We start from the raw sequence: 23,087 nt of genomic DNA on the forward strand, positions 1-23,087 counted from the left end.
TTTCTTTCTTCTTATTCTATTGTATTAGAACATTCACACACACATTGAAACTATCAAAAATGTTTTCCAAACAATAGATGCGATTTCCAGATTGTAGAGATTTGGAAATTACGCGTGATGTATAAGGGTGTAATTTTCGTGTTCTTATTAGCATTGCGTCAGGTATCCGGGATCGTCACGATCACAAACCTTTCAACCAAGCAAAGACACACACAGATGGAATTCGTGCCAACCTCCGCCTCGTGGAGAGCTGCCTTTATTGACATTTCAAAACACAGTCTACTACATGGAAGCTTAAGATTTCGAGGCGTGGCCTCCACACATTCCACTTATGTAGCCAATCACATGAAGTATTTAACACGCCATAATATACTTGATTAATTGTTCACTATGTTGGGAGACTACTGTTGTCAACTGTGAGAAATAACAGTCCGTCAGCAAAGTTTATATCTGTAATTAGTTCCAATCACTGACTCGATTTCCGTCTAGTACTTCGTATAAGCCTAATGATAACAGGTTATGATCAAGGGTTGATCCCAGCTTTTCACTTGAAACCAGTTATCAAGTCGTATCAGTGACCAATCTCTAGACACATGTGACAGATGTGTTATATTTCGACATGAGTTAGTTTATTTAACCAAGTTATTCCTAATTAAAATACGCATTGGTTGTTTTATATGCACAGTTTTGTATGCATGCAATGCATTGCCAGGCCCAAGTCCATATGAATATAACATCATGTCAAGACATCGTGCTAAACGTGACGAATCCACAGTCCGAGACTGCAGCGATCCCGATGACCCGGTAAGGCATTTAATACTGTATAATGATCTAATGAACATTGTGTGGCAGTGATACAATTGTAATCACGTACAATGCGTGATTTGAAAACACTTTGTTTGCGATTTTAATTTTCGCTCTTCATTTATTATTTATTTTACGCAATTTGATTTGGAACGAGAGTTCGCTAATATAAATTACTATGGCAACATAAAACAGCTAGTCAGACATAAATGATATAAATAATAATTAATAAGCTCAATAACTTTTGATGTGTCCCATTTCTTGAGAACTTGTAGCAATACCCAGAAGAGAACATATTGCCAATTGTGAACAATCGTGAAATAATCCCACGTGCTCAGGTTATCCCTTTTGATTGGTACGTTCATCACTCGTGATGAGGGTACGTCTTTATCATGCATATACTATATCATTTTAACGTTGATGTAAACTAACTTCTGTATTTCTTCAGTATTTGCCACCAACGGCTACTGACACAACTGAAAGAATTGCTGATCTGAGAGTCGAGATGGAAAAAATTGTACCAAAAGTAAATGGTAGAATTGCAGCGTATCTCATACCATCTGCAGATGCGCATAATGTATGTACAGTTTTATTTTAAGAATAACATTAAAAAAATAAATAAACGCACAGCGATACATAACGTAACTTTTAAGAAGCATAGGATTGCTCGTAACTCATGTAATAAAATTTACTCAGTACACCTTTGCATCGACCTCCACTGCGCGTCAGTGGATACTCTCGCTGTACTTTCTTCGTGCATACTTTGAGCATAGAGGTAAACCTCCATGCTTTGAGGTATCTTCGTAAAAACATCATATTATTCTGTAGTGTTTGTATACCATAATAATAATGAACTAAAAACACGATTAAGCACTCAATTAAACTTAAATGACGTATCACTCATATCCAGTAATTTGAGTAACTGTGCAAGTTATATTTTGATGATTTCAGAGTGAATATATCGCCGAATGTCACGAGAGGAGGCAGTGGATAACTGGGTTTACCGGGTCAGCAGGTCAGTAGAGCCGTCTTTGTGTATAAGGAAAAGAACGTTCTCTATTTTTGTTTGTTTAATTAATGTTTTTTTTTCTTATAGAATATGGTGCATTACTTAATGACACAAACAGAACAGAATATTGTATTAATTTTTAGTATGATAAGTTAGTTTCATGAATGGAATATACTGATATAATTCAATTATGCATGTCATATACAATTTGGTCTTAACCTTGTTTGTAACACACCACACGCTTGTAAGAGGAACAGTTTGCCTTTAATAGAAAATATGACAATGGTAAAATAAAAATCACACTAACTACTGAAAATACTTAACATTCACAAGCATGGTCACATTTCTAGTTGTGTTCTGAAACAACATAGCTATCTTGGCATTGTTACTAATCATTTATTTCAACGTAATATCAGTGTTATCAATCACGTAATGCCATCAACGTAATATCAGTGTTATCAATCACGTAATGCAATCAACGTAATATTAGTGTTATCAATCACGTAATGCCATCAACGTAATATCAGTGTTATCAATCACGTAATGCCATCAACGTAATATCAGTGTTATCAATCACGTAATGCCATCAACGTAATATCAGTGTTATCAATCACGTAATGCCATCAACGTAATATCAGTGTTATCAATCACGTAATGCCATCAACGTAATATCAGTGTTATCAATCACGTAATGCCATCAACGTAATATCAGTGTTATCAATCACGTAATGCCATCAACGTAATATCAGTGTTATCAATCACGTAATGCCATCAACGTAATATTAGTGTTATCAATCACGTAATACCATCAACGTAATATCAGTGTTATCAATCACGTAATGCAATCAACATAATATTAGTGTTATCAATCACGTAATGCCATCAACGTAATATCAGTGTTATCAATCACGTAATGCCATCAACGTAATATCAGTGTTATCAATCACGTAATGCCATCAACGCAATATCAGTGTTATCAATCACGTAATGCCATCAACGTAATATCAGTGTTATCAATCACGTAATGCCATCAACGTAATATCAGTGTTATCAATCACGTAATGCCATCAACGTAATATCAGTGTTATCAATCACGTAATGCCATCAACGTAATATCAGTGTTATCAATCACGTAATGCAATCAACGTAATATCAGTGTTATCAATCGCGTAATGCCATCAACGTAATATTAGTGTTATCAATCACGTAATGCCATCAACGTAATATCAGTGTTATCAATCACGTAATGCCATCAACGTAATATTAGTGTTATCAATCACGTAATGCCATCAACGTAATATCAGTGTTATCAATCACGTAATGCCATCAACGTAATATCAGTGTTATCAATCACGTAATGCCACTTTGTCGTTATTGTGTAGGTTTTGCTATTGTCACAATGAACCAATCTGCAGTATGGACCGATGGTAGATACTTTCTACAAGCCGAACAACAACTTGATTGTAATTGGATACTTATGAAACAGGGTGAGTCGACATTAAAAACTTCTGTATGGTGATTGAATACCGTGAATTGACAATGCGGATCTGTGCTATTTACACTAAAAAATGCATTTACTTATAGAAATAAATGATATTCTCACTAAATATAGAAGTATTGTTAAATATGAAGCTAAATAATGCTGTTCTCGAATCAACGAGCAAAAAACACCATTTTTTGTTTTTCATTAGGGGAGCCCGAAACACCACTACAATGGGAATGGCTCATTGATGTTCTACCCCCCGGTACTGAAGATTTACCGACCTTAGTTGCCTTTGATCCAACACTTATTTCAATTAGTAAGTTTTTTTTACTAAAATAAATTCATTTAATCGACATCTCTAACCAGATTTAAATATGCGTATTATCAATATTGTTCCAGACAAAGCAAATCTCTGATAATTCAGCATATATTGGGTCCACAGAGAGACATTAACTCGTCTGTATGGTTACTAATAATCATTTGACCCAAAGTATCATTGTTGTGAGCGGCGGTTTCTGTACTACTACGAGTAGTGATTTCAGCGCGGACCATGCCAGCCATCGGTGTAATGATTTTATTGTTATAATTTTCCAGGTTTATATAACACCTATGATACTGCATTTAAAGCAGCCCGAGCTGATGACGTGTACATAGAAATGTATTCCCATCAAGAAAACCTGGTGGATATAATTTGGGATGATCAACCAGAATGTCCGAACGAACCTCTTTATATAATGGACATTAAATGGGCAGGTAATTGGTATCGTTATTTTCTGAATTATACATAGGAGGGGAGGGGTGCTGCTCATCAGATTGTTTACCAGAAATTTCTAATAAAACTAATAAAACAAATAAACAATCAGCATGTGATGAAATTTGGAACCAGTTAGTAAATAATACAATTGAAACATATCGTGAGGTTATAGGCAAAAAAATTAGATCAAGTACCGGTAGTGCTAAACCATGGTTTGATCAAGAAATTAAAAGTGCAATAAATGAATGAACAAAATCAAATAAAAAACACAGAGAGTGGGTTAAAGAAAACAGCAGTTACCATGACAATGAAGGTAAAATATTATGGAATAAATATCTAGAAGATAAAAATAATGTCCAAAATCTTATAAAACAAAAAAAATTGAAAACAAAGTTAAACAGTGTATTGAGGTTGGTAAATCTGGAGGTAAATCAACTCAAAGTACTGGTCAATTCTAAAGGGTCCTAAACAAAGAACATATTCTTCAGTTGTTCTTGACCAGGAACATAAATTAATCATCGAAAAAAAAAGTTAAAAATGTTTTGATAAATTATTGGAAACACTTGGGTGAAAGAAGTCATCAAAATTTGGATGAGAAAGACAGTTTTTTCCAAGAATCAAAAATGTTTGAAAAAAAAGTTTTAGATTCAATAGCCAAGTATGAAGAAGATTCATCACAAAATGTAAATAATATCTCCGTAAAGGATTATTCTTTATGGACTGGATACGGCTTTTGTGGCCCGAGGTCGTGCGGCGGAAGCGCCCGAGCTTGCGAGGGCGCGTAAGCCGTACGATCGAGGGCAGCAAAAGCCGTATCCAGTCCATAAAGGTTTTATCATATACCTTATATGAAAAAAAAAGTCTTTAGTTATGTTATTTTTCGCTCGTCTGGCCCAAAAGAAAACCTATTCGATTTCATCCGGGTTTCGATACGGGCCTTTTTACTGGTGCGTATTTATACGATGGATTCTAAATGACGCAAACGCGTCAACATCTCTCACACAATAGACCGGTACCGCATGACGTCAGTGACAGGAATCTATAGACAAACTAATGTCACCAAATATATCCACAAATTACGTTTTAATGAAACAGCAAATGAACATAAATTTATAACAATATTTTAACAGTAATAAATACGAACTCATTATAAACTTTCTTTCTTAAGAATGGACACTACAGTCCAGCTAAGTTGGTAATTTACTGACCGTCCGACAACGGACGATTTCTTGGAGCTGATGTTGTAGCCACAGGTAAAGACGGGTAAAGACACGTTAATTTCACAGTTGTTAAAAACCTTAGTCGGCGAACGAGAAACAATTGCTTGACAAGAAGCAGTTTGGTTTACAGTTCCAGATTCTGGCGTAACCAAGAATATCTGAAATGCGCCGACGATTTTCCGTTGAGATACAGTATCGTCAGACAGTCGGTGTGTATCCCGCGACACCGAGGCCAGCTGAATGTGAGTATCGTAGTGCTGTAAACTTGACACGTTTTTGTGACCAGTTATATTTATGACTGGTTGTGGTGGAATGCCGACTTTCGTCAGGGTAATAATGAGTCCAACTTGTGTTTTCGGTATATTTTCCATCCACAGAATAATATCGTCAGCCATTATCGAAGCGCAGACGCAAATTACGCGCGTTGTTTATAAACAGAAAGTAGTTCCAGGAAATAGACGCGTTTACCAAATATGGTAAACGGGGCCCGGGCGTGATATGGAAAATTATTGCACGGCTCGCGCATCGGGATTCCCATAGCGTTACGAGGCCGGGCAATACGAGGTATATGATAAGAACAAATAAATAAAATCAAAGAAAGCTTAGAAAGAACTCCCGTGTGCTGAGGGAATAGGGATCATGATGTAATATTCGGGAATATTTGAAAATGATAAACAAATTATGAATAATCTATTAAATAAGGAGCCACCAGTAGTCATCTACACACATAAACATCGTATACCTACAATAAGCCTACTTAAAAATATGCATAAAAAGTCTACACAAAATTGAAACATTAAAAAGAAAACGGAAATAATTCATAAAACATTGGGGAAAATGAAATGCAACGAAAATAGTAAACAAATAAATGCCCAAAATAAACTTATAGGGCATTTAAAAACACGGAAAACGTAAAGTAGCAAGAACAACTATGTACATTTCTGACAAACAATCACAATCTAAATATCTAAAATTCAAACCACTATATAAATATGCGTGTCAATGAATATTATATTTATTTATTTTCAGTTACGTATATTAATAAGGAAGGCATCACAATCTTTTCGATTGGCTCGTATATCCCGAAAATCGACATGGTAAAATTACAACCATCGTACAGCTCAGTACCATAACAAATATTAATAATTTACGGCAGACGTACTTCTCGGTACGTAAAATTTAAAGTAATCCCCATCGCGTCTCATTTATTACTGCGTATAAATTGACACTATCTGGGGCACGTCGCACGCCATGAGTACCAACCAAAAATACACACAGGACATTTTAAGTGGCTCGAAACAAAACCTATTCGCTAATTTTCGTTTCGAAAACATCTACGACGGCTTAAAACCCTGCAGCCCGTCCTGCATGTTTGTTTTTTTTGCAAGGCAGGAGACGCCGGTCAGCGTGGCGTTGCCCCAGTGGTTTCCACTGTGCATCCAGTAGTTAACGCCGACATCACGGTCTATACATTCCACATGAAGCATGGTATTCAGCTTAACCATATTTTCTTTTTTGCTCCATGGCTTAACTTAATAGGAACAGTAACTCGAGCAATAAATGTGCCTTCCGATTTGAGGGATATCGTGCCGTGTAATATTCAATGAAAAAAATAGTGAAACACGAGGCCTACGCTGGGGGCCCACATAAGGTGTTGCAATAGTGTAAATATAACAAAGCCAGACACCGATTGTTTCCTTTGCTAGGTAAAATCAAAGACACTAGAAAAAGTGTCTTTGGTAAAATCAATGTACAGAATAATCGGATGAAACAACTAAAGTAAACTAGGATATATTAGAGCCAATGAATTCGTAATTTCCGACGAAAAGGGCCGGGAAAAAATACCCCTCATAACAAGTCACCGTCATAACAAATCACCGTGTTGAGGGGCGGTGAACAAATGAGACACCGATTGTCAAATTGTTTTGGTAATCATCGCATGTCGATTCATGTCATTTGTACAGGGTACTCTAACACAAAAATAAGGTAAACCAGCTTACTAAGTGCTAATGATTTTGTGATTTCCCACACGAAGAACGTTCTCAGAAATAATCCGACATGCTGATCAGCCCATCAACAATCGGCACCAAAATTGATCACTTCCGTCACGGTAAATTCGGTATGTTTTACGAGTTTTTTTTTCTCCAAATCCCAACATGAATTTACACATGTAGGCGAATTTTTTCAGCTCTGTGTAAATAGATATTTTTACTGGGAATGTGCCCCATTTTACGTACGAGAAGCCCTTAAACAACGCAGTAGTCATCAATACACATCGACATCCTATACCTACCAGTCGACTTGATAGCTTCGTAATTTGGGGAAGGTGGGGGTGAAAGTGCACCATGCAAGTTTCCAAATGTGTAAAGGAAAATAAAGGAAAGAAGTACAATACAATGTTGGTAAGCGATACAAAGGAAATATCTCCTTACGGCAGCGACTTGATACAACTACATTGATGCTGGAGGTCACCATATTTGTTCTCGCGTTCAATAATACGGTGATAAATCAGGATTCACAAGTACAACGAATTTACACAACATTTTACCATGAAATCGAACCTACCAACCATTTTCATATCTTCAACACTGCCATGGTTTTGGCGATGATGAATCTCACATTCATTATTTTCTTGACTGGGCTCACACAGGGTTCAATGTTCCGTGGCTTGAATGTAATTGTGCACCACACGTGAATGTAAACTAGCTTGCACAGTAATTCGTTTCACAGTCACTGAGGTTATACATTTGTTCAATTACTTATTTATTTATTTACATATACGATAATAAAAAATCATACATGTAATTTCTTAGACCTTTTCATAATGTAAACTGATACATTTCCTCTCCCGAGCGCTTGCTTCGTTTTTGTACAACACACTGGAAATAACAAAATGGCTGACACCATCATAAATTGCTGGTCATAAAAAATAGAATACGCATGCGCATCATTATGCAAATTATTCCACTCACCGATTCCTATTAGTTGTATTCATGCAATTGGGCAGAAAAAAATGTAAAAAAAATAATAAAAAAATACATAAAAAATGCTAAATTTTAATTAAAATGTAAAATACAACAATGAATTGCAGCAGCCAATCATTAGTAACATTCTTACCAAGTTACATGAAAATCGTTTTAATGCTTCTTGAGATATAACTGAAATAGCTTAAAATTCACATATTATTATGCAGATGAGTCATTAATATGCATTGATGTCAACCAAAAACTAATCAAATCTGCGCATTGCCCCAGACAAGCTATATACCAAGTTTCATTGAAATCCGAACATTGGTTCTTGAGATATCGATGGAACAGACACACAGACAGACAGACAGACAGACAGACAGACAGACAGACAAACTAACTGCAAAGACTCCCTTTTTGTGCTTCGCACACGGGAGTCAATAATATCAGATCTCAAGAATAATAAAGCTGCAGGGCCAGATGAAATCACCCATGAAATCATCAAAGGTAGTGGCAAAGTAGTGACAGACTCATTAAAATTGATGTTTAATGTGTGTCTCCACCTTGAGGTTGTCCCTGTTGATTGGGGGTAAAGCATAATAATACCATTACACATGAACGGCAATATAAAAAATCTGAATAACTATCGAGGCATTTCACTCAGCTCAGTTATTGGAAAAATGTATAGTAAAATAGTTGAAAAAGAATTAAGCAATTTGGTGGAATCTAATAATATTTTAGGGAAAATTCAAGGGGGTTTCAGGAAAAACAAACGGACAATTGACCAAGTGTTCATTCTAAAAGGGATAGCTTCAATTCGTAAACACTAGAAAAAGCATACATATTTTGCCTTCTTAGATTTTAAAAAGGCTTATGACAGCATTTGGAGAGAAGGTTTATGGTATGCTCTATGGCAGAATGGTGTAAAGGGCAAATTATGGCGTATAATAAAAAATACATATAACCATATTGAAAGTAAAGTATCATTTGGCGATATTGAAACAGATTATTTTACACAGAATGAGGGTTTAAAACAAGGATGTGTAGCCCCAACCTTATTCTCAATTTACATAAATGAATTCAAAAAACGATGATTCACTACTGTTAAATTAGATGAAATTTGTATAAATGGCTTGCTTTTTGCTGATGATGTGGTGCTTATTGCACCAAATGAGGACCAACTCAAATCCATGTTAAACTATTTACAAACTATTTCTGCAAACTATGAAAGATGAAAATTGATGAGGAAAAGTCAAAGGTGTTGATCATTAACAAGAAAGTTAACAAAAACAAAGATTGGCAGATTGGGAACTCAAAGACAGAAGAAGCTGCTGGGTATAAATATTTGGGTTGTTGAATTACACGTAACTTGTCAGGTCATACACAATGTACAAAAATGTCTGAAAAATTTAACAAGTTATTCCCCATTATGAAATCAATTCTTGGTAACCATGGAAATGTGAATAGAGTAGATTATGGTATATCCTTGTGGAACCACATTGTTAGACCTGCCTTAGAGTATGCCTGTAAGTTGTTAATATTTAGTTCAACAGACATGGAAAAGTTAGAAAGAATGCAACGTACAGTGGGAAAGTTTATTCTAGGAGCATACACAGCAAACAAAGTCGTTCTAGGGAACCTGGGGCGGTTAACTATGAAAAGTAGAGTCAGTTTATAAAAACTGAATTATTACAGGAGGTTGTGTTTAATGGAATCAACCAGATGGTCAAAAGTTATTTTTAATAAACTAACTGCAGTTAATGAATAAGACCTGGCCATGGCTAAAAAGCATTTAAGATATAGAAAGAACTATAAAGATAAACAAAAGTCAATTTACTAATCTGTCTGAAAGAAATATTAAAAATATGATTGTAAAAACAGTGATTCAATAGAAACATAAAATGGCAGAGAAATCAAGTCTCGTTCATTATAGAAAATTTAAAACAAATTTAAGATATTGTGAAAAATATTTAAATGCTGTATCCAACATCAAGGCCACCCAATTAAAATTCAAGGCAAGAACCTGAAACACTGGAGCATTTCATATTACATTGTGAATGTTTCTCAGCACAGAGAAAAACCCTAATGGAAGGCATTAAAATATTTAAAATGCTCCTATGCAACAAAAACGAAATAAATTTACATAAAGACCTCATAGCAAACAAAGAAGTGCTAAGTTTAATCCTGGGTGACAGTACAAGGCAGTATAATTCAGTACTGTGTGACGAAATTGATGCCATGGAAGAAGTATACAGATAATATTTAATATTTTTCCAATGTACAATGTCCTTCTTATATATTATATTAGTTTTCTTATTTTTTCTACTTTTAGATGTTTTTGTTTATATTTTGTTATTTTAGCTCATGTAACTTAGTTTCTATTTTGTCTATCGAAAGTTTTCTTCATTAGCCTTTGAGTGAAATGTATTTTTTATTTGGTGCAGCTCCTAAATTACATAGGGAGCCCCTGTTACAAAAGGGAAGCAATAAATAAATAAATAAACCCGTGTCACTGAACTTGAAAAAGTTTACTTGTAAGCGAAATGTCCATATTTATGCATGTATTTATAATATTCGGGCAATAGTTGAAAAAAGGGGAAATAAAAATTATCTTTCTTTTGTTTTCAAGCTCTGGTGTATCATGCTTAGCTTTATAACAATAAATATATATATATGATTTGTATGTTTATGTTATGAAGGTCAAGAATGGTTCGACAAGGTCACAGATCACAGGAAGGAAATGGGGGCCGTAGAAGCTAATATGATGGTACTGCACGCTTTAGATGACACTGCATGTAAGTTAAAACCCTTGTGAACACTCTTGTACAATGCCGACCGTGGACACAGCACTAAACCCCAGTGTGTGCCGTATCTGTCGAACGCTCCAGTTTCGAGGTAGTTCTGTTGAAGTCAATACATTTTATTTTACAAGAGCAATTAATGTGCCATACAATGACGTCATAATATATTTCTTCTACCACCTTGCCTGACTGTGATACAATATCTTCTACTTTGCAGGGTTTTTCAACCTACGAGGGGAGGACATACCTTATAACCCAGTATTCTTTGCGTATACTATAATAGAATTGGAGAAAACGACGTGAGTCAAAATCCAACATTGCATACACTCAATAATAGCTAGTTCTCGGGATGAATACAGCACCATGTACCAGCTTATCGACGCAACTCGGCCAGCACACTTACCGAAGCAACTCAACGCGACATAAAGACCCAATATTTAGTCCGTCGCGTCGCTTTGAATATCGAACACAGAGCATCCCCTACGACACGACAGTCACGTCGGGTTGTGTCGTAAAGGGTGATATGTGCCGCGCTTAAGTCTTTCTCGTCGGGTCGTAGTGTATGACATACCTTGTGTTTACATACACACAACGCGTCGTAGTGTATGACATACCTTGTGTTTACATACACACAACGCGTCGTAGTGTGTGACATACCTTGTGTTTACATACACACAACACGTCGTAGTGTGAGACAGACCTTGTGTTTACATACACACAACGCGTCGTAGTGTATGACATACCTTGTGTTTACATACACACAACGCGTCGTAGTGTATGACATACCTTGTGTTTACATACACACAACACGTCGTAGTGTGAGACAGACCTTACGTTTACATACACAACGCGTCGTGTGTGACATATCTTGTGTTTACATACACACAACGCGTCGTAGTGTATGACATACCTTGTGTTTACATACACACAACACGTCGTAGTGTGAGACAGACCTTACGTTTACATACACAACGCGTCATAGTGTATGACATACCTTGTGTTTACATACACACAACGCGTCGTAGTGTATGACATACCTTGTGTTTACATACACACCGCCAGTATAGACACAGACCTGTTGTATACAGAGCTTGGACTACAACCAGACACTTCAGTTGGAGCGCTAACGAGCGAGTAACTCCGTTTATTTCTCAACGGGAAAACAGAACCAACATGGCGGGGAAAACACAACGAGAGTACAGAGCATGCGTAGCAAAATGTAAAGCGAACACAAGAGGGCGTTAAAATGATTGTAAATACAATAAACACACATAGTGGCGTAACCACTTATTGTCTTTAACATACATCATTTTCGAAAAGACTAAAGAAAACGCATGAGGAAAAATGACAGGCAACATGATAATTCAAAATTGTTGTTGGAAAGACACAAAAAATAATCTAAACTGAATACAGACTTAAAAGTCCATGACATAGTCTTTTAGATGCTTGATCGTCTATGTTGAACGGGCTGCATGACTTTTGGATTATCATCAGCCAGGGATGTTGGTGTCTGGTCTCCAGGAGTCAACAATATTGGGTTTATTGAGCCAATACTTTGCGACTCAGTTTCTAAGGGAGTGTCAGTGCAACCTGTTGCCGGTGTTAGATCGGAAGGTATACTTGGTGGTATTGGTGGATGTGTTGGAGATAGTGGAGTGTCGTCTTCGTCCAGATGATATGACATAGGGTTTTGATCGGTGTCTTTCGGAGAAGGTACGATATAACATTCCGACTCTTAGGCAAACGTCATACCGTGTCAGAGTTGACTACCGCGGAACTTGCGGATGTTGCGCCATTGGCCATCGATACCAGTCACTAAGTAGCGATCGCGGGCACTAGACTTATTGCGGTCACACTGCAGATAGACGAGGTCCCCAACTTCAAGTTTGGGTGCACTGGTGGCTTTTACTGTAGGAGCTTTTGACTTCTCGCTAGCTTTATGGTTAGCCAAACGTTTCGTGTGTTGGTCTAAAATAAGTTTACGGTCGCTAATAGGAAGCTGGTAATTGGTAAATTGGTCTCTTTGGGTCCACATTTCACGTGCCGATAAGCCACTTGAACGTATGCGAGAGTTAACATGAGCGATTGCTATGGAGAGGGAGAGTGGCGTAATAGTTGCGCACAGTGTATCTGGCGGAGAATCTCATCCTCAACTTCCTGTATTGCTCTATCTGCGACAGGGTTTTTGTTGCGATTCTTGATGCGGCCGACCTCAATATTCAGACGGTATTTTCGAAGAAGGCTGTCTTTTGATAGGGCTACAAAGCCTGGAGCTGGGTCTGTTCGTATAACTGCGGGTGGACCATCAAGGGGGCTCAGGTCAATGCAAAGTCGCAGTAAGGCGTTGCGCAATGTTTCACTGCGTTCGTCTTCTATGAGGCACGCTGTGGTGTATGACGTGACGCATTCTCTGACGACTAGGACTAATTGTCTTTCACGTTTAATTACATCTGCTGCATATAAACTGCCCACAGATTCTGGTGGATCTGAAGTTGATTGCTTAACAATTGTGTGAGGTACTTTGTTAAGTGAGGCACACTGGTGACAAGAGGTGGATACGTGTTGGATTGCCTTGTCCATGTCCAGTGCGAAAAAATAACGATGGAGGACCTGCTTCATTTGGTAACAAGACGGGTGACTGAGACGAATATGAATTGCTGTCAGGAGGCCATCTAACACCTGTCGAGGTACAACAATGCACTCGCGAGGTGGAGCGAATGGATCAGTACGCTTGACTACAAGTAGACCAACTTTGGCAATAGTGACGATGTTGAGGTAGCGTTTGACGTCTTTGATGTTAGTTAGCTTTTTAGATGGACGAGTCCCCTGGGTGAGATGAGAATGTGTGCGTCTTAAATCAGTGCATTCCAACTGCCACGCTGCCCTATTGGTGAATGGTAGGCGTTTATTTCCTGATGATATGTCTTCAACGGATGTGTTCATGACAACCGAGTCTTCCACACGTTCTACAAACGAACATATCTGACAGGTAGGGGTGGTACACTCTGCGGCATTGCGGCTGGCAAAGTCTAATGGAATATTGTCCTTGCCCGCCAGGTGGCGCACATTGGCCTGGTAACGACTAACAGAAGAGAGGAATGTTGTTATGCGTGGGCTTGCTGAGAACTCACCCCGACAAAGTTTTTCGTACGCTTGCACACATGGCTTACTGTCGGTAAGAATACACGGTTTATGGTGGGACTGAATGATGTATGGCCCAAAGTGCCTTGTTGCGATGGCAATAGAAAGGGCCTCAATTTCACATGGAAGCCATGTTGCCTGATGGCCTCGAAGCTTGGCACTGAAGAAACCTGCGAGGTGGAGCTTGTCACCACGCGAGACATACATGGTGGACCCAACACTGTGTTTTTTAATGGCTGCATCAGTGACGATCCATATCTGATCTGTGCGTCTGGGGAGTGTGATCGTGTGATTTGATGATAATGCTACCTGAGCAACACGAAAGGAATCGCGAAGCTCATCCGACCATTGAATTTTATCTTGGGATTGTTGTCCAATAGTCGCATCTTCTAGTGGAGCAACAAGAGAAGCACAGCCTGGTAGCACTCTAGCTAGGACCTTATATGCGCCTATAAATGATCGTAGGTTGCGTATCTTTTCCGGTGGAGAACATGACGACAACGTAGAGATACGGTGTTGGCTTGCGCGGATGGTTCCCTCATTCCATACCCAACCGAGAATTGTGACTGTTGCCGGGCAGATGACAGTTTTCGATGGTGACAGTCTTAAGTCATTGGCTGCTAACTTACACAGGAGACGTCTCCAGTTTACAAGAAGGTCCTCGATTGTATTTGCACCGTAGTACAGATCATCTGCGAGTTTGGCAATGCTACCATCCTCAAGCATGTCACCAAGTACGCGACACATTAACTCCTCCAACGCTGTCTCAGAGCCTGGCATTACCATGGCTGAACGCACGTATACACGGACACCTTTGAATGGGGTTACAACGCCACAGTATTTTTGTGACTCGTGTGACAGGGGAATCTGGTAGAAGGCCTTAGTGAGATCGGTGGTGATGATATACTTCCATTGTGCAATTTGGCGTAGTGTGCTGTCGATGTCTGGCATGAGGGCGGGTTGTGGCTTACTTTAGCGGCCAACGTCTGCAAAAGCGGTGACAAGACGGAATTCACCGTTTGGTTTTTTGACTAAGAATGAGGGGTTCACATATTCTACATTGACATGTACGTTCTCCGGGCGAGCAAAAACACCGAGCTCTTCAAGTTCGTCAAACTTTTGTTGTAACTCAGCCAACTTGTCACGGGAGTATTGGGGAACATGGCCCTTGCGCTGCGGTGTTTGAACAGGACCCATGTTGACGACTGCTTGAAATGGGCCAGAAGCACCGTTATAACCCTTGATTGCAGTGTTGAAGACATCATTATATTCATGGTGTAATGTTGCGAACTTTGCTCGGTGAGACGGAGAGAGGAGTTGGTCGGGGTCAATTTTAACCGAATCTGAGTAGCTCTTTTCTGGAAGAACTGATTTGTGTGGTGATGTTACATGAAGTGTAGTGTCTATGCTGTCTTTGTTTGTCGGTGGTACAAAGACAGGACATATTTGGCTAAAATGTTCATTGCGTTTCAAATTTTGGAGTGTGTTGGTCTGGTTCGTAATCCGAATTTTACCCGATATGGTTGAATAAATGTTTGGAGCTGGCCATGGCTTGTCAGATGATATGACTGAGAGCGAGCGAGATTCTACTCGTGGTTCAAGTGCAAATGCCTCGCTTGAGTCTTTGATTTCTGTAGGCAAGTCAAGTTCAATGAAATCACCGGGCCAAATTGTTGTTGACTTTGGTGGTGCACGTAGTATGAGTGTCCGGCGAATGCGATGACTGCCCTTTGGCGATGAACCGTATGTATATGTAGTGTTGTCTCCCACAGTGACTTGGTGCTTGGCTGGACGAACACTTATATCATTGGCCTCCATGAAAGGGGTACCTGCGAGTATTTCAACATCGAGATTCTCGACAACGAGGCCTTCAAACTTGAAATTCGTATCATCGCGACTCACTGCGAATTTGGTCTCACCCACAACTTTTAGGGGAGATGAACCATCTGCTTGACGTGCTGATTGAGAACTAGACTTTATTGGGACGCCGAGACGTTTTGCCATGGCCAGTAGAATCATATTGCCAGTGGCACCACTGTCGATGGTAAGACGTGTAACCTGGTGGCCATAAAATGTATCAATATATGGTGACTAACGAACCTGTATTCTAAGGGCAGTAGGGACGTCCGCAGTGTCAAAGTCACTGAGATCATCATCGCCCTGTTGAGTGTCCTGGGGAACGTCATCGAGTATATTAACAATCTGTCTGGCCTTGGTCATGAATTTACGATCTTGGTCCGGCAGGAAGTCACGCTCGCTGAGGAAATGGTTGTCTGGATGGCTGGCCTGCTTACATAATGGGCATGAGCGGCTTTTGCGTTCCCTGGGCCGAGCCTTTTGATATCTCACTGGTTTTGGTGTGATGCGTCCCCTCTGAGGCCTTGAAGAAGCAGAGAGCATGACAGTGGCGTCCTCAGTCATGTGGATTTCATCTAAAAGTGAGCTCAATGCTTGCGAGATCTCGGGCTTTATAGAAGCTAGAGTCCGTGTCCGCAGCTCAGTCCCATACCGCTGTTTAACCAGTTTGGGGAGGTCACTATGAATTAGTTGTAACCAAGTGAGTACAATGTAGTTCTCAAGTGAAAGGGAAATTTCCTCATCGTCAGTTATTGTTTCACCGTGGTGTGAAATACCATTGTCGCTGCGTAACAGGTTATCATCAACAAATGCTGTTAAGCGTTGGAAGAGATCTTCTGGGCATTCATCTGGTTCAAGGTGTATATTACAAAAATCTAGCAGGTGTGCACCAGTGGACTGGAACCCAAAATGGAGACGGATTACCTGCCAAATATTGCTCATGGATGTCGAATTTTTGACTATCATGTTGCGAGATATGATTGGACAGAAGTTGGCTATTTGCCCCAACATTAGTTCTAGGGCACTGACCTTTTGCTGGGCAGTTTGTCGTCTGCCGGCCTGGATGTCTTCTCCATCATCTGTGAAACCTCTCAGCGGTGTAGCCTTGGTTCGCTTTGTCCACTGTACGCCCTCACCGAGGAACTGTGCAAAATTTGAGTCTAATGAGAGTGTGTAGACCAGGTTCTGACGCCAGCTTTCAAACGAAGTAATTGTTTCTGATTTTGACAGACACCACTGCTTGGGCGCCCGTTGTTGGTTGGCCATAATGATTAGTATTGCTTAACGAAATCAACGTCGGTATTATCCAGTCGATATATTGACTGACTGGCTATACACAATATGCGTGTGTAAAGTCCGTACGTGTATAGCAGGCTTGTGAGTTAACGATGTCCGTATTACCTTTCAATGACGTGAGATCCGAAGGACGCTGCCACCACGCCAGTATAGACACAGACCTGTTGTATACAGAGCTTGGACTACAACCAGACACTTCAGTTGGAGCGCTAACGAGCGAGTAACTCCGTTTATTTCTCAACGGGAAAACAGAACCAGCATGGCGGGGAAAACACAACGAGAGTACAGAGCATGCGTAGCAAAATGTAAAGCGAACACAAGAGGGCGTTAAAATGATTGTAAATACAATAAACACACATAGTGGCGCACAACACGTCGTAATGTGAGACAGACCTTACGTTTACATACACAACGCGTCGTAGTGTGTGACATACCTTGTGTTTACATACACACAATATGTCGTAGTGTGTGACATACCTTGTTTTTACATACACACAACACGTCGTAGTTTGTGACATACCTTGTGTGTACATACACACAATATGTCGTAGTGTGTGACATACCTTGTTTTTACATACACACAACACATCGTAGTGTGTGACATACCTTGTGTTTACATACACACAACACGTCGTAGTGTGTGACATACCTTGTGTTTACATACACACAACACGTCGTAGTGTGTGACATACCTTGTGTTTACATACACACAACACGTCGTAGTGTGCGACATACCTTGTGTTTACATACACAAAACACGTCGTAGTGTGTGATATACCTTGTTTTACATACACACAACATGTCGTAGTGTGTGACATACCTTGTGTTTACATACACACAATATGTCGTAGTGTGTGACATACCTTGTTTTTGCATACACACAACATGTCATAGTGTGTGACATACCTTGTGTTTACATACACACAACATGTTGTAGTGTGTGACATACCTTGTGTTTACATACACACAACACGTCGTAGTGTGTGACATACTTTGTGTTTACATACACACAACATGTCGTAGTGTGTGACATGCCTTGTGTTTACATAAACACAACATGCTGTAGTGTGTGACATACCTTGTGTTTACATACACACAACATGTTGTAGTGTGTGACATACATTGTGTTTACAAACACACAACACGTCGTAGTGTGTGACATATCTTGTGTTTACATACACACAACATGCTGTAGTGTGTGACATACCTTGTGTTTACATACACACAACATGTTGTAGTGTGTGACATACCTTGTGTTTACATACACACATGTTGTAGTGTGTGACATACCTGGTGTTTACATACACACAACATGTTGTAGTGTGTGACATACCTTGTGTTTACATACACACATGTCGTAGCGTGTGACATATCTTGTGTTAACATACACACAACATGTTGTAGTGTGTGACATACCTTGTGTTTACATATACACAACATGTTGTAGTGTGTGACATACCTTGTGTTTACATACACACAACATGTCGTAGTGTGTGACATACCTTGTGCTTACATACACACAACATGTTGTAGTGTGTGACATGCCTTGTGTTTACATACACACAACATGTCGTAGTGTGTGACATACCTTGTGTTTACATACACACAACACGTCGTAGTGTATGACAGACCTTGTGTTTACATACACACATGTCGTAGTGTATGACATACCTTGTGTTTACATACACACAACATGTCGTAGTGTGTGACAGACCTTGTGTTTACATACACACAACATGTCGTAGTCTTTGACAGACCTTGTGTTTACATACACACAACATGTCGTAGTGTGTGACATACCTTGTGTTTACATACACACAACATGTCGTAGTGTGTGACATACCTTGTGTTTACATACACACACCACGTCGTAGTGTGTGACATACCTTGTGTTTACATACACACAACATGTCGTAGTGTGTGACATACCTTGTGTACAATATGTCGTAGTGTGTGACATACCTTGTGTTTACATACACACAACACGTCGTAGTGTGTAACATACCTTGTGCTTACATACACACAACATGTTGTAGTGTGTGACATGCCTTGTGTTTACATACACACAACATGTTGTAGTGTGTGACATACCTTGTGTTTACATACACACAACATGTTGTAGTGTGTGACATACCTTGTGTTTACATACACACGATATGTCGTAGTGTGTGACATGGCTTGTGTTTACATACACACAACATGTTGTAGTGTGTGACATACCTGGTGTTTACATACACACATGTCGTAGTGTGTGACATACCTTTAGTTTACATACATACAACATGTCGTAGTGTGTGACATACCTTGTGTTTACATACACACAACATGTCGTAGTGTTTGACAGACCGTGTGTTTACATACACACAACATGTCGTAGTGTGTGACATACCTTGTGTTTACATACACACAACACGTCGTAGTGTGCGACATACCTTGTGTTTACATACACACAACACGTCCTAGTGTGTAACAGACCTTACGTTTACATACATACACACAACACGTCGTAGTGTGTGACATATCTTGTGTTTACATATACACAAGTAGCACATGTGATTATTCATTTCTCTACAGGTTGTTTGTGAACAATATAACCAAACTCATCGTCGACGATATTCACGATCATCTTCTCCAGGGCCAGGGGGACCAGAACAGCTTCTGTGGCGATGCCAACAACAACCACAAATGTCTAAGTATTCTGGAATATAACACCTTCCAAGAAAGTCTTCTTGCTATGGCTAATGAGAGTGATATCACCAAAGTTTGGATAAGTCCATCTGCTAGTTATGCTATATACGGGAACGTTAATGACGTAAGACTTAATTTTATCTGAGACAGAGGATAGCCATAAATCTATTATGCTGTATTGATTATGAACATTAGAAATAAGTTGGTGTTTCTATGGTAAAAAAACTACAGATATTTCAGAAATTGAAAGTATAGTTTGCAACGCAACGTTTGCTATACTTTAATGTAATGCGCCACCAGTGTTGAAATGTGGCTGTGGAATAGTATATATATGGACTAGCTTGTTCATTACCACCACTGAGAGGGTGCATGCGCATTCATGTAAACGTCACGACGTCCTTCGAATTCTAACCGAGTGAATTAACTTTTTTTTTTTTACAAGTTAACATATATATTATAACAATAATGAACGATTTATATGTTGTTTCTGGATTGTACCAAAATATTGTAAAAATGAAAGAAAACAACTAGATTTTTTTTTAAACATTTCAATCTAATATGACAATGAAGTACGGTGACATTATGAACACATTGGCCGATCACTCGATTCATTTAATATGTCATTATTTTTCTCAATTCCCAGACAAAAGAGTATTCGGAGGATATTCCAACCCAAGTCATGAAGGCGCAAAAAAATGAAAACGAAATCAACGGAATGCGTGAAGGAAACGTGAGTGCTGTATCCACACTGCCATGTCTTTGACGTACACATTGAATGTATCCACACTGCCATGTCTTTGACGTACTCATTGAATGTATCCACACTGCCATGTCTTTGACGTACTCATTGAATTAATAAAGTGCATTGCACTTGCATTTAAATTTGTTTAATTTGTACCGATATGAAATTGTAAACATCAACTTTTGTTTTGGAACTCACAAATCGACAAATGTTACGTACACATTTCTATCGTTGCTGGGTATTCGATAACCTGGGGTCCTCCTCCCAATTCACTCGCAATCATTTTCGCAACAATTTGTTATCACGCCGGTATCTGTTCCTTGTCCACGTTTAACAGCAGTTATCTTTATTATACAGTTACAAGACGCCGTCGCTGTGATCGAGTGGTTACATTGGATGGAGGGCGCTGTTGTCGAATCTAATGGTGATATTGAAAAACTAAGTGAACTTTCTGCAGACGCAAAAGTACTGGAATTTAGAGAGTATGTATATATTCTAATGTTGAACAACTACACCAAAAGCAACAACAATTCTCACCTTTAGATCGGTATGCTAAACGGCGATCCTTGCATTTGTTACTTTGCATGTTTTTTGAGTTAAACAGCTTATTAATAGTGGCGTTCACACACAACTTCTTAGCTAAGATGTCCAAAAGCTTAGCTCGTGCTAGGAAAACTGCTAAATGCTAATTTCGGATTAAATCTGGCCGTTATTAAGACCTGGCCTTAGCACGGGCCAACGAAGTGTATGTGAACGATTAGCAAGGGCTAAGCGTTCAAAACGTCATTGCATTCAATGTTCATACGGAAGGTATACTTACATTCATAACTATTCATTTCGTTGTGCCATTTCTGACATGACGATCAACAAAAACACAGATTGAGATTTTTCTTGATAAAACATTAACTGAGGATGAGATTGTTTGCTACGTCCTGTAATTGTTTTATGACTGTAGAACTAACATTTATAACAATTCAAGCCACTCTACTGAGCAATCATAGTTAAAATGATTGAAGATTTTGTATATTTTATTATGTTTGGGCGTTGCTTAGCCCGTGCTAACCACTGTTGTACTGCAATTGTTTCTGTCTAATATGCAATCGTGTGAGATTAGCTTAAATCTTACCCCGTACTTGTGTAGCGTGAACACTATTATTGACCACTGTGTTGACAGTGTAATTTGTGTTACCATGGAAACAATAAATCTATGAAACCCAGTAACCATAGTTATACCAAAGACATTATAAAAGATACATAGTAGTTATATATGTTGTTGATGTGCAAGTTTGTTGACTGGCAGTTGTATATTACAATTATATTTACAGGAAGCAGCCAGATTTTGTTATGCGCAGTTTTGGTTCAATTTCTGCTTTTGGTGAAAATGCTGCGGTTATTCATTACTCGTAAGTCCAATATTGTTCATTGTTCTAGCGATGCTTGGCTTAGAATAAATCTGAACGAAATACCTATTATAACATTACCATTAGGATTAAAATACGAGGATACAGAGGTGCCATCAAAAGCATATTTTTATGAATGCGACTGGCACGTTCGGGTACACGTATTAATCAGGCGGAGTCTCGAAGGAAAAATCATATTCGATGGCATTCTATGTTCGTTACTTGAATGTTTTTCTTATTGGTTTCTGTTATACTAGTGAGGTTGTTACCATCACTTTCGTTCACAGGTCAACGCCGGAAACTAACGTCGCCATTACCGACCAAAACGTATACATGCTGGACTCAGGTGGACAATACCGGTACGTTTTACATCGCTAGAGAACCATAGGATGAATTAATATGTATTATAGTTGCAGTCATAGTTTCTGTGTATAAAACCTCTCACTGACCCCTGACCCCCTGTAAGCAATATAGGAACTGTTAGGTCTAATCTAACAGAATCCTGAAATCCGAATTTAAAGAAACCTCTCGAAATACAAAAGTGATACACCTAGCAAAATTACACGTGCTATTATCTTTTGGGATTACAACAATTTAGTATAATTTGGTGATACCACGACGCAAAAATACGCTGTTTTTTGCCATGCTAGCTTCAGTGCTCTAAAATTTAGGATTTTGTTGACAAACTGATTGATTTTATCAGTTGTCTTGGTAATCACATTAATCAGTGGTAGTAAGTAGGTAGTACGCATATAGTAAATAGGTAGTACGCATATAGTAAATAGGTAGTACGCATATAGTAAGTAGGTAGTGCGCATATAGTAAGTAGGTAGTACGCATATAGTACGTAGGTAGTACGCATTTAGTAAGTAGGTAGTACGCATATAGTAAATAGGTAGTACTAGTAAGTAGGTAGTGCGCATATA

At 38.9% G+C, this 23,087-nt stretch overlaps 1 protein-coding gene and 1 pseudogene across 1 annotated transcript in view; one reads left to right on the forward strand and one right to left on the reverse strand.

The window, feature by feature from the left end:
• Positions 1-738: 738 nt before the first annotated feature.
• Positions 739-23,087, forward strand: part of LOC102808550 (xaa-Pro aminopeptidase 1-like) — a 28,207-nt gene continuing 5,858 nt past the window's right edge. Inside the window, exons 1-13 of the mRNA XM_085505353.1 lie at positions 739-804; positions 1,253-1,372; positions 1,756-1,819; positions 3,196-3,300; positions 3,505-3,612; positions 3,891-4,049; positions 10,936-11,031; positions 11,255-11,336; positions 19,906-20,143; positions 20,663-20,749; positions 21,119-21,243; positions 22,087-22,164; positions 22,449-22,520. Of these exons, the coding sequence (XP_085361479.1) occupies positions 739-804; positions 1,253-1,372; positions 1,756-1,819; positions 3,196-3,300; positions 3,505-3,612; positions 3,891-4,049; positions 10,936-11,031; positions 11,255-11,336; positions 19,906-20,143; positions 20,663-20,749; positions 21,119-21,243; positions 22,087-22,164; positions 22,449-22,520 (1,400 nt within the window). The remainder of the gene's footprint in view (positions 805-1,252; positions 1,373-1,755; positions 1,820-3,195; positions 3,301-3,504; positions 3,613-3,890; positions 4,050-10,935; positions 11,032-11,254; positions 11,337-19,905; positions 20,144-20,662; positions 20,750-21,118; positions 21,244-22,086; positions 22,165-22,448; positions 22,521-23,087) is intronic.
• Positions 12,794-16,197, reverse strand: LOC146737173 (uncharacterized; annotated as a pseudogene).

Source organism: Saccoglossus kowalevskii, chromosome 11 (genome assembly GCF_978046115.1).
Source record: "Saccoglossus kowalevskii chromosome 11, keSacKowa6.1, whole genome shotgun sequence".
Lineage (NCBI taxonomy): Eukaryota > Metazoa > Hemichordata > Enteropneusta > Harrimaniidae > Saccoglossus > Saccoglossus kowalevskii.